The 12550-nt window shown below is 42.3% G+C and overlaps 1 protein-coding gene across 7 annotated transcripts in view; it reads right to left on the reverse strand.

Moving 5' to 3' along the window:
• Positions 1–12550, reverse strand: part of INO80 (INO80 complex ATPase subunit) — a 435009-nt gene that overhangs the window by 125984 nt on the left and 296475 nt on the right. For all 7 annotated transcript variants that reach the window (XM_029598597.1, XM_029598598.1, XM_029598600.1 and 4 more), the window contains one exon: positions 3901–4028. In XM_029598597.1, coding sequence (XP_029454457.1) covers positions 3901–4028 — 128 coding nt within the window. The remainder of the gene's footprint in view (positions 1–3900; positions 4029–12550) is intronic.

Genomic DNA, 12550 nt, shown 5'->3' on the forward strand with positions numbered 1-12550 from the left:
AATTCCCCTACAAATCCCTTGGTCCAAATGCATGGCTGTCACCACTGGAGCAAATACTTCAGCCAATTCCAAGGACTCCGCTCAACTGAGGGAGGAAGAACCAGACTTTCACCTCAGGTACTCCTAAATCTGTCCTTTTCAGCCACCAGGCCTCAGTCTACAGCATGATATGTCCGCAATCTGCTGGAGACAGAGAATACTGACAGGCTGGTGTCAGCATGGATGCATATAAGAAGCGACATCAGTGAGCCTATTGATCTCTGTATCCATCTGCTGTTTTGGCATGCATAACCCATTCATCTGAACTGGTCTGACTGGATGAGGAAGAAGCAGATTCCACAAGCAGCACCGATGTGATCAAATAAAGAATGCAAAATGAACCCAAGATTTTAACTCTGACTACTGGTTGGGCAGTTGGAAGGATTCTAAATCTATTTGCTTATCTCTGCCTATCCAAACAATTTCAGTTTTCTTTACATTCAACTGTAAAAAAAAAAAAAGTCAAGCCAATTTTCAATAGTGGATAAACAGGAAAATAACTGTTGGAGAGCAGACTCCTGATGGCAATTGAAAAGCAGATAAAGCTGCAAATTATCAGCATAAATATTTAATTTTAAACAAATTATCTGGCCAAGGGGTTATACATACAAAGTGGTGAGAGAATGGAACCTTGAGGAGCCCCAGATGTTATTGGAGACAACTGAGAGCAGAAAGCATTCACAGATACAAACTGTGTTCTGACAAAAACTGTGTGAAATAAGCGACCATGTTCCCTTCTATGCCTAAGATGGCATGATCAATTAACCCAAGATTTTAACTCTGACTACTGGTTGGGCAGTTGGAAGGATTCTAAATCTATTTGCTTATCTCTGCCTATCCAATCAAAAGAATTAACACAGTATTATGACCTTTATCTCTACTAAGGCAGAAGTTGTCAGACAGAGCTAGCAAGTTAGTTTTAGTGCCATAGCCCTGTCTAAACCCAGATTGGTAAGGGTCTAGGCCAGTGATGGTGAACCTTTTAGAGATCGAGTGCCCAAACTGCAATCCAAAACCCACTTATCACAAAGTGCCAAAATGGCAATTTAACCTGAATACTGAGGTTTTAGTTTAGTTCCGCCACAAACTACCATAAGCTCTTCCTAATCGAGGCCAGCATTCAAACTGCGACAGCGCCAACCTACAAGGCCTAAAAAATAGTCCACCCGGCCGTGTGCCTCTACGAAAGATACCAGCGGCACGTTCTGCGAGCGCCGACAAGCGCAGCAGCTCACTGATTGGCCGTCGCTATAGCAACGGCAAGTGCATAAGTGCGGGGGGCCAACCGGTATTTAAACACACTCAGGAAGCAAGGTCTCCTTAGTTGTGATTGAGACTATCGAGGGGAGGAGTTCCTGCTGAGCGGTAAACTGGACAGCTACTGCTCGAACGCTTTTGCTACAGTCCTGCCATTATTAAATTTGTGCTAACGACAGAAAAACATTGCATGAGCATTTAGAAACCTAAAAAACAGAGAACACTACTTTTTTTTTTTTTTTAAATACATGTTCGGATCTCCTCGCACGCTAATATAACTGGCTGATCACGTTTTAGGAAAGGGGTGACCACCTTTCAGGCCAGTTTTCATCTTTAGATTCCCCCCCCCCCCCAAAGGGAGATTATATACATAAAAAGGCAGCACAACTTTAGTGTGACTTAAATTATTGGAAAAACGAAGAGACTTGCAGCTCCTGAAATATCCACACTAATTTGCCAAGACTATCCGAAAGAGGGCACTGGCTGGCAGGAAGCGAACAAGAAAATGAGTGATTTACAACAAATTCAATTCAACAATTTCTGCCCCGACGCCGGGGGCTTTAAATATCAGAAAATGGAGAGCGCAGGAATCTGCACTGCCTACCTGAAGAGCAAGGGGCAGACGCTGGGGAGTGCCCAGATTCTGGCCACCAACACCAGGGAAGAAGAGCCAGACAGCAGCCCAGCAACGTCCGCCGCCGGCGGAGGCGCAGGAGGAGAAGGAGACTGCTGAGCAGGCGCAGATGGTCGGAAAACCGACGACGGTGGCGCAGTTACTGCCACTGGCGTGGACAGCAGGCGGCTGTGGAGTTAGGCAGCTGTACTGTCCGGAGAAAATCCGGACAGTTGGCAACCCTAGCGACGGCGTGCGTGCCCACAAGAGACGGCTCTGAGTGCCCACCACTGGTCTAGGCTATTGTTATTACAATCTGATATATCAATTTTTTACATTTTCAAAAGAGGTTGTATAGTAACAGATTTAAGAGCTTTAGGTAATAGGCTTTGATCTATTAACTGTGACAGTAGTTTGCTTAAACCTTCTCTATTTAACTTAGAGAAGAGGGGCATAGATTGAGCACAAGTTGAGGATCACATGGTGACTAAAAGATCTTGAACATTCTTATAAGTAAGCAAACAGAACTGGTCCCAAATAGGTCTATATCCATGTATTAAATCAGCAGAGGAAACATCTTTTGCCTCAGTTCCTCCCAGATACAAGTAACCTTTCTGATAAAAAAAATTAGAAAAACTAATAGTGTTCTTGACACATCCCTATCACCTTGCAAGTGCAAATGAGATTGAACAAGGATCTGACAATATAGTAAGTTTCCTTACATTTATTAAACAGAAATCATAATCTTGTCAAGTTAAGAAAAAAAACAAACAAACCTCTTAATCAACCTAATTGAATTCTTGTATTTATCTATCTGATTTATGTTCACTGTGCAAGCTGCTCTTTCCAGTTGGTTTTATTATCTGATGTTCTTATTCACGTTATTCATTCCCTGGTAAACCATGAGGACCTGCAGGAAATTGGGCTGGGCTATAACGAACTCAGCAGTATCAAAAAAGAACTGATGTAAGGAACTTCATGCCCTGGCACAAATATTAACATATTAGATTTACTTTTAAATTGTTTAGCATGTTGATCATGTCCCTGGCCACCTGGAATTTGCCAAGGTCTCTTCTGTAAGAAATTCCCCAGTGTAATTTTAGAAATTTCACAACATGCTCTCATAGGTCTAATATGTGTGTGGGTATGATCTGCATGGTAGCCCTATCTCCAGCACAATGAAATAGGTTGGTACTCAATTTCAACTTGCCCATTACCTAAAAACATAACAAGTTCCCCAAACTTCCACCCTTTCACAGGATAAAAAAAAAAAAGAACAAAATCCATACACAAAATTCTAGATAAAACAGCACATTAAAAACAAAGTGATTAGGTGAAGTAAAATTTACATAATAAAAACCTCACAAGCCAAAGTCTCAGCTAACACAATTAATAACCCCTTCCCCCAAGGCTGCCCATGACTAGTAAGTGGTACATGAAGCGGTGCAAGAAGGAGAATGCCCCTTTGGTGCAATACCTCTGGCAAGTATCTGCTCTTGACTCCCCCAAAGTGGTTGACATAAGTGGTGGATGAGGCCTGGCAAAGAGACCCAGGGAATACAAACTAGCAGTAGCAGAAAGATCTCAAGGCTAAAAGCAAAACCTAGAAAGTCTTGAGATGGAATGGCTGGCTCTCTATCAGATGTGTTGTCTGCAGAATAAAACAAAGTACTTGCCTTTATGGTCTGTGTCTGCTCTTGACTTCCCTGAAGTGGCTCAAATCACTGAAGGGGCAGTGACAGTCTGAAGATCAGCCTTCATCTACCCTGGTATTTTTTGGCCCTGAAGGAGAGTAACAAGCGAATCTCTCCTGTACATCCTGCACTCTAAGCCTGGCTGAAGAGTCTCATATACCTTGTACTTCACACATCAGGTATAGTTACACTTACATTTCCCATTATAGCCCTCCTACTTCCAAGCAAGATTAATTATCAGAGCAAAGAACCTTCCCAAACTATCATGGCCCAGGTGTACAAAATGCCTTTCCCTACCTCCAACAAGTCGATCATCCGTGTCATCTGGGAATAGATAAGCACACGATGCCCTTGTGTTTTGAGTCGGGTTAGCAGTAGGTCGAGAGCATACAGTTTCCCACTATCCGTGATGAGGCTTTCCTTGTCTGGAAAGGAGGGCAAGAGAAAATAAAATGTGAGAAGCAGGTAGGCAGAAGCAAGAGGTTAAACAGCTATTAACAGATATACATGGGTTAACTAAGAGAAGCAGAAGCAGATTCCTTTCTGAATCGTGTTTCACAGACTTCCTGCCTTACAGCCTACAGAGAATGTACCTGCAATAAACCAGGATTAGTGGTACTGCAAGCACCCCTTCTCCCCCATCCTGCATCCTAATGGAACTGGAAGGCTCACTTCTCCTGCCCCCCCCCCACCCCCCACCACCATAGGATCCTACAGCATTCCCTTCATTGTCTCCAAGGCAGACTACAACAAGAAGTGCTCTGCAGACACGTGCTCACAGCTACAACACTGCACTGCTGGGCCAGGAAGAGGGTGGATGTGTACCATTATATCATTAGTCAGGTCATTAATGTCAATTTCAACTTATTAAAATGTGTATCCTGCACACATCATACATTCACGGCGGCTCACAAATTACATGCATAATAAATACAAAAACACAAACATTCATACAATGACACAGATTATTCGAAACAGTCCAGAATAAAATCAAATACTACATAAACTTCTATGCTAAAGTAAATAGATGAGTTTTTAACAGTTTCTAAATTGCATGAGACAAGATGTTATACAGAGTTGAAAATACATGATTCCGGGTTTTGCGAGACAGGCATGCCAAATGGAGGGCACTTCAAGCATATTTTGATTTTCAGATCTAGAAGACCTGCTAAGGATATAAATAAGCAGTGCGGCTGGTAGCTTTGTAACAGTGTGGTGGTGCAACAAGTTGTGTATTAGGGAAAAGATTTTATACGTTATTCTTGACTCTACAGGAAGCTAGTGTAACAAATATAGCACTGATGTGATGTGCTGATGAAGGCTGGTACCAGTCATGCAGCTGAATTTTGAATAATTTGCAAAGGTCTGAGACTGGAAACAGGCCGGCCAAGAACCAGTGAATTGCAGTAATCTAGTCCAGTTAGGACTAGAGCTTGCAAAACAGGCTGAAAGTCTTCAGACAATAGGAGTTTCAGTTGACAAAACAAATTGAAGCTTATACCATGCAGTATAGGTAACGCTTTGAATGTGAGCCTTCACTGACAGACCACCTTGAAGCACACACTTAGATCATGAACCCACTGAGAGATTGTTAACCTACAACCATCAAATAGTAATTCAGAGCTGTTGGAAATCTACTCAGGAGGATCAGTTCTGTTTTGTCAATATTTAAAGATAATTTATTATGGATCAGCCATAACTTTATTGTGCTTAAAACAAATTTTAGAAAAAATGGAGAGTACAGTGCCAACAGGAATAAACTGGAATAAAAAACTGGATATCTATACAGATTTTAAAACAGATGCCTAAACCAGCTAACAGTTTGCACAATGGTATGAGGTAAATATTAAAAAGTGTAGCAGAGAGGGCCAACCCTTGAGGGAACCCCATTGTTAATTCAGTATGTTTTATATGAACTTGTTGTGTGCGGCCAGTGAGAAATGATTGAAGCCACTGATAAGACTGTTCCTGCAATGCCAATATCTTGTAGTTGGGCCAGCAAGACGGAGTGATTCAAGGTGTCAAGACTGGCGAGATATCTAGTAAAATGAGGAGATAGCTCATGCTGTCCTCAAAACCATGACAGACTGTGTCAAACATGGAAAGAAGGAGTACTTCAGTGCTCAGTTTGGAGAAGAAACGGCTGAGGGGGGATATGATAGAGGTTTACAAAATCATGAAAGGACTTGAAAGGGTAAATGCGAATCAGTTACTTACTCTTTTGGATAATATAAGGTCTAGGGGGCACTCCATGAAGTTAGCAAGTAGCACATTTAAAACAAATTGGAGAAAATTATTTTTCATGCAACACAAAATTAAGCTCTGGAATTTATTGCCAGAGGATGTGGTTAAGGCAATTAGTGAAGTTGTGTTTAAAAAAGGTTTGGATAAGTTCCCGGAGAAGTCCATAAACTGCTATTAATCAACAAGGAATAGCCACTGCTTATTGTCTGCTTTAATAACATGGAATATATTTAATAGGGATGTGAATCGGAACCAGAATCGGATCCGATATCAGTTCCGATTCACATCTCTATAGATGTGAATCGGAACCAGAATCGGATCCGATATCAGTTCCGATTCACATCTCTAATATTTAACGTTTGGGTACTTGCCAGGTACTTGTGAGTTGAATTGACCACTGTTGAAAACCTGATACTGGGTTTGATGGATCCTTGCTTTGACTCAGTATGGCATATCTTATCTTCAGGTTTCTGCGGAAGCCATACTGATGTGAGACAAGTAGAAAATGTTCCTCTAGATGGTCATTTAGTTATTTCAACACAATTGCTTCAACCACCTTTTCCAAGAAGGGAAGGGAAGATATTGATTGGTAATTATTAGGAACAGCTAGATCAAGGGTTTTTGTTTTTTTTTTAGAATGGGACGGATGGAAGTCTGTTTTACTGATTTTGGTTGTATCCCCTCTTTCAAAGAAAGATTTACAATATGAGTAACCATTTCTACAATGTCTTCATGCAATAATTTGAGGAGCGAAATAGCACATGGGTTACATGTACTCCTGTTGCAGGAGAGGTGGTGGGAACTTTCACCGAAATCACTTGCAATGACTGCTGCTAAGAGTTACAGGCAGCCAGATATACAAGAGTCCCTAAGGTTTGCAGTTTAACAAAATGGGGCAGATTTTCAAAGGGGTACGCATGTAAGATATGCTCGTACCCCCCCCCCCCCCGAAAACCTGCCCCGGGACGCACGTAAGTCCCGGGGCTTTCCTGGGGGAGGGGGGGGGGGCGCATGGCATGTCATCCGGGGGCAGGGCCGTGGGCGTGGTTCCGGCCCGGGGGCGTGGCCGAGGCCTCCAAAACTGCTCCTGGGCGGGGAATCGTGTGCCAGCGGCCGGGCCGGTGCACGCGAGTTATGCCTGCCTCGGGCAGGAGTAACTTTTCAAACAAAGGTAGGGGGGTTTTTTAGATAGGGCTGGGGGGGGTGGAAGAAAAGTTCCCTCCGAGGCCGCTCCGATTTCGGAGCGGCCTCGGAGGGAACGGAGGCAGGCTGGCGGCTCGGCTCACGCAGGCTGCCGATTTTGTGCAGCCTTGCGCGTGCCAACCCCGCGTATCTATTAAAATCCGGCGTACTGTTTGCGCCGGTCGTGCGAGCAAAAGTACGCGCTGGCGTACTTTTTAAAATCTGCCCCAATGTGTTCATGCTTAGGCTTAGCCTTCCTCTTATTTCAGAGGCCCTTTTTTGTTTTGGATTTGGGAGAATACTTTCCAGCTGGAGATCTTTCAGAAGTGCTATCTGTGTTCTCATCTCCTCTTCTCCAGTATTCACAGCACCAGAGACAGCTTGCCAGCTCAGCTCCACGGTTTATTTCAGGAAGGACAGCATCCTGTTTGTAGACTCTGTCCATAAACATGACCTAAAAGTATGCAGTGCTGCCGTACACAGAATCCCCAGCTGATGTGCAGGGCTAGGTTAACTCCATCTCGACTGGATATTTCACCTGTCTACAGCTGGGCCACACAATAAAAACAGCCAAGTGACGCAGTTTGTCCTTCCTTCATAAGACTGCTTTATGCAAGTTCTTTTGAAGTGTCTTCAGAGAGCAGATGAGTCCCTCAGTACTTTATGGGTCATGCCTGTGTTATTTCCTTATCACATATTATTGGCTCTGGTTCACAACCAAAAGTGGAGTATACTGGCAAGACACGCAGGCTGTTTTTTGGAAAGAATACTTGGCTGACATGCTTCCTCAAACAGAATGCACTAATCAGAGCTCAAGCACATTTTAATTTAGGGTCCTGGGCTAGTTCAGGAGCTACAACAGACTCAGTGAATGTCACAGTGAGGATGCCGAGGCAAGGTCAAGGATCTGGTGAGGCTTAGTACAAACTCAAGAGTCTCTGAATCTACTACAGAATGTACAGCCTGGGCTGGAGTACAGCAGCCAGAAGCAGTAAATAAAAGGTGGATACAAATACAGAAGTTCTTAGCTTCTGTATTCTGACTACCATATATTCAGTAAAATACTAGTGAACCATGGTAGAGTTTAGAGCAAACTTGCCTGGACAAATATTCAGTAAGAATCTCAACCCCCACCCCCTATTAAACAAACCCAAGCAAACAAGGCATAAATAATAAATTGACAGCAGCCATTGAAACATCAATGATTTTAATACTACAAGAGCTCCCCCTAGTGTTCAGAGCTAAGGCATGCCACAAAGAAAAACCCTAGTTGTGTTCTTTGCTGAAAGAGAATCTTAGAAAAATACATACTATATTGCTATTTCAATACTAAGTACACTATGAGGATATTTTCAAAGAAATACAACTGCCTAGATCCCTGGGTTACAAAACTACTGTAGGCAGAGGGGCTAAATATACAGTTGTGCTCATAAGTTTACTTAGCCCTGGAAGAATTTGTAAGATGTGTAGCATTTTAAGAAAACATGAATGATCAGACAAAACACATCTGTTATATTTTTTAATGTGTTTCAAATTAAACTATTATGCATCACAGAGTAGCACAATCATTAAACAAACTATAGCAATAACGGAAAAAATATAATGGTCCTGCTGAAAAGTTTGCATACCCTTGAATGTTTAGGCTGATAATATACATTCAAGTTGACACTCGCAGGTTGTGATGGCAATGGTCACAACTGTTGCTGTATACTTTTATATGCTGTTTTGCAACCAGATGTTCCCAACAGCATGTATGGGTCAGGGGATAAGAATACATGCACTGAACTGTATTTTCGTTTGTATGCATGTTGTTTCTCCTCTCCCCCTCTTAAAGAACCCCAGCTGTACAAACAGCAGGTAGTTTCTCTTTGAAAACTAGCTGAAGTTGCTTCATGCTTCCTCTCTGGCTATGTCCAAATCCAGTCTAAAAATTACCTTTTTGAGGTGGTTTTAAATCTTAACCACTTCTCGATAAGAAATACATAGACTGGTTTGTTATGTATGCTTGTTGACTAGACTATAATCTCCATGGGACAGAGTCTCTCGTGTGTGTCTGTAGAGCACTGCGTACATCTTGCAGTGCTTTAGAAATAAGGAGGCCAACTGGCTAAGTGACATTTGCCTGTTAAGTCAGACTTATCTAGCTAAGTGGCGGCCACTGAATATCTTTATTGTGTGCAGGCAGGCAGTGGGCGTAATGGGGGCGGGACTGCTTAGCCGGGTAAGTCTTATCTGTCTAAGCTTAGATCTGCTATTGGGCTGATTGAGCTAGATTTGCATACATTAGAGACAGTGTGCATGCAAATGTATCTCATGTATATTCATTAGTGATATCCTGAAAACCCAACTTGTTGGTGGTCTTCAAGAGTGGGAGTGAAAACCACTGCCCTATACTAATAAATTTCTGCCAGACATCAAACACAACTTGCATAAGATTCTTCCATTTGTTTTACGTGCATAAACTACTTCCAAGTCTTCATAATGATGCTTTGAAATGTATTTTTTAAATCACTGTGATTTGTATTCTGGCATAAAATATCAATATATAAGCCAGTCTTCTGGAGAATCCTCAACAAAGATGATCTAACTAGGGAGAAAGGAAGACATACCATACACTTGTGTGTATATCTAGTTGTACAACAGAAGGGCCTTTTCAAGGGGTCACTGCAGCGAAGGAATAGCTGTGAATTAAGTCAACTTGCATAAATAGCAAGAAATTACAGACATTCTGACCAGGAGAAGACAAGCTGCCAGGATAGAAGGACGACGGCATGAGTCGTTGGAGTATGGGCATTTATATGTACAAAACTGACAATAATTGAACTGCACAAAGCTCTGGCAATGAAAGGTTCCTGGGCCAAGAGGGGATTACAAAAAGTCTCTGAATATGTAAAAGCATGAAGAAAGAGATAACCCTGGGTTTCACAGTCCACCCATCCCCCTCTTCCACTCTGCAGAAGACAATAGGGTCAACGTGGACATGGCAGGTTCTCATAGTCTGCAACCAGTATAGCTGCTGAAAGGCCATTTCCTGCCATTTAAAACCAGAACCATTTTTCTTTCAAAGAACAGGAAAAGCCTCCAGAGATTCCCACAACGACAGCAGTGAATGTGTTTGCTGGCACTAAACAGAGACCTGCAAGCTAAGTCTGAGAGAGAAAAGCTATATGAAAATCTGCAGCCACTGCTGTATTACACTATTACGTTCATCTGATTTACCAGTCTGCTTCATCCTAGCACTCAAGTCTCAATATTGCTCTGTCCTTGCATCCAGAATTTACCTTAAACATTTTTTTCTTGTATACATCCACTTTCTCTTCTCAGCACTTGTCTTATCCTTTACCCACAGTCCCTTAAGCACCAATTTGCCCTCATACCCCTAATCTATCAAGTGTAATTCAGTGATTGCAAATTCCAGGCCTAGTGTCAAACTGGTCTGCTTTTCTAGGATTTTCACAATGAAATTCATAAAAAAATATCTGCAGACACTTGATCCAAGTACCACACTAATTTGCATACACTGGCTACCCAAAAAAACAGACCCATTTGCAGCACCTGAGCACTGGAAGTTACCATCCTTCATCTAATGAATCTTTGCAGCCCCAGCTTCCACCTATTTAAAGATTACACAGATCTTCCTCTTTATAGAACTGCATTAAAAACTCTTGTGATTTTATGTTTATGACTATAGGATCAGTCTGCAGCTATATCTATCTTATGCTAGACAAAACCTCTATATATACTAATTCACATCTATAATGAACATGTTTATCCTCACCCGCTCATGGCACCATTAACCAAGTCACACTGCACAGACCTCCTGCACTCTCCCTGATAACTTATTTTCTGATTCCCTGTAGAACAATATCACAAAGCCAACGGTAGCGTGCTAAGACCTCATTTTCTTCCACATCTCTCCCCCTCCTCTGGCGGCCTGACCCATTGGGGTCTGGGAACTGCAAGTCTTCTGGCACACTGCAAGCTGTTTTTCCTCCGCCTTATCTCCTTGATCTCTAGGGCTTCATGCAGGATGACCTGTTTACTCTTCAGCATTAGTTTTATTTAAAGATATATAACCAACCCAACGTGGGCAGAGAGGACAGGGGGTGTGTGCATATGCAATTTCTCCCTTACAGCTAGTATCAGAGAATAATCCAGTGTTAATACAGTCAACTGATCTTACTCTGTTCACTTAAAGCCATCAAAAGGCTTTAATCCACTAACCCCCAATCTCATTACAACTGCATGCTTTCTACACTTACAATCAGCACATTCTCCGTCCACAGAACTGAGGGAATTGTCTGTTCCCATTAGATGTAGTGTGTGTTTCAAACCTTTGTAAAGAAAATCTGCTTACTGTAAACGGGATTGTCCGTAGACAGCAGGATAAATTAGCCATGACATGTGGGAGATGTCATCAGATGGACGTTGAAAGGACCATTGTCTCCAGTTCAGTAGATTTTTTTCTACTGAGCATGTGTGGGAGTTCCTGCATACACTACCTCATGAGCCCCTCAGTCAATTAAGGAGCTTAGCTTTAGCTAGGTAGATGACTCTCCAGGGATATAAGCAGGTATTAAGTATGGCTAATTCATCTTGCTATCTATGAAGAACCTGTACACAGTAAGCAAATTACTTTCTCCATCGACAGGAAGGGCTGAATTAGCCATGACATATGGGGGAGTCCCAAGCTGAGGGTTGCAGGTACAGCACTAACTGAAATGCAACCTGGACACCCCATGGAGAATGGACTACTAGGTTAACAGGTTGCGCAAAACTGCATGTCTGAAGCTGTCACTTTTTGAGATTATTCAGACAGTAATGAGACATGAAGGTTTGGACTGATGACTAAGTTGAAGTTTTGCAGATGTCTTTAATGGACACAGCTCTTAGATGAGCCATTGAGATAGTCATGGCTCTTACCTGATGAGCCTGGATAAAATGTGATCTGGAGCCAGAGCATAGCAGTGTGTTATACAGTCTGCTAGCCAAAACAATGGCTTGATTCAAATAAAGGATGAAAAACTTTTAGTTGAAACTTAAGGTGAATGCTGAACACCACTCTATTGTAGAAATACTATAAGTATGGAAAACAATGAACCAATCTTTATAGCTCGTGGACTCTTCTAACTGATGTGATTGTGATTAGAACCACCACTTTCTACATAAACTTTAGAGAAGCTGACTTGTAGGGAGGCTTCATCAATTGCATCAAAACCACATTGGGATCCCATGGCACCAGTGGCTTTGTAAGTAGAGATTTTATATGGCACAAGTCCTTCATTAACTTTGATACCAAAGGATGAATGGGGAGTAGCTTTCCATCCACTTGAGGGAATGGCACCAAGATGCACTTTAACCGATGATGACTAAGCCCATAGAGGAAAGGGAGAACAAGTACTGAAACAGATCACTTGGAGCACAGGTGAGGGTTCAAGGAGCTTGCTAGACACCAAGAAGAAAATTGTTTCCATTTGAAAATGCATACCAATCTGGTAGATGGTTTCCTGGTTGAAATCAC

Source organism: Rhinatrema bivittatum, chromosome 4 (assembly GCF_901001135.1).
Source record: "Rhinatrema bivittatum chromosome 4, aRhiBiv1.1, whole genome shotgun sequence".
NCBI classification, from domain to species: Eukaryota; Metazoa; Chordata; class Amphibia; order Gymnophiona; family Rhinatrematidae; genus Rhinatrema; species Rhinatrema bivittatum.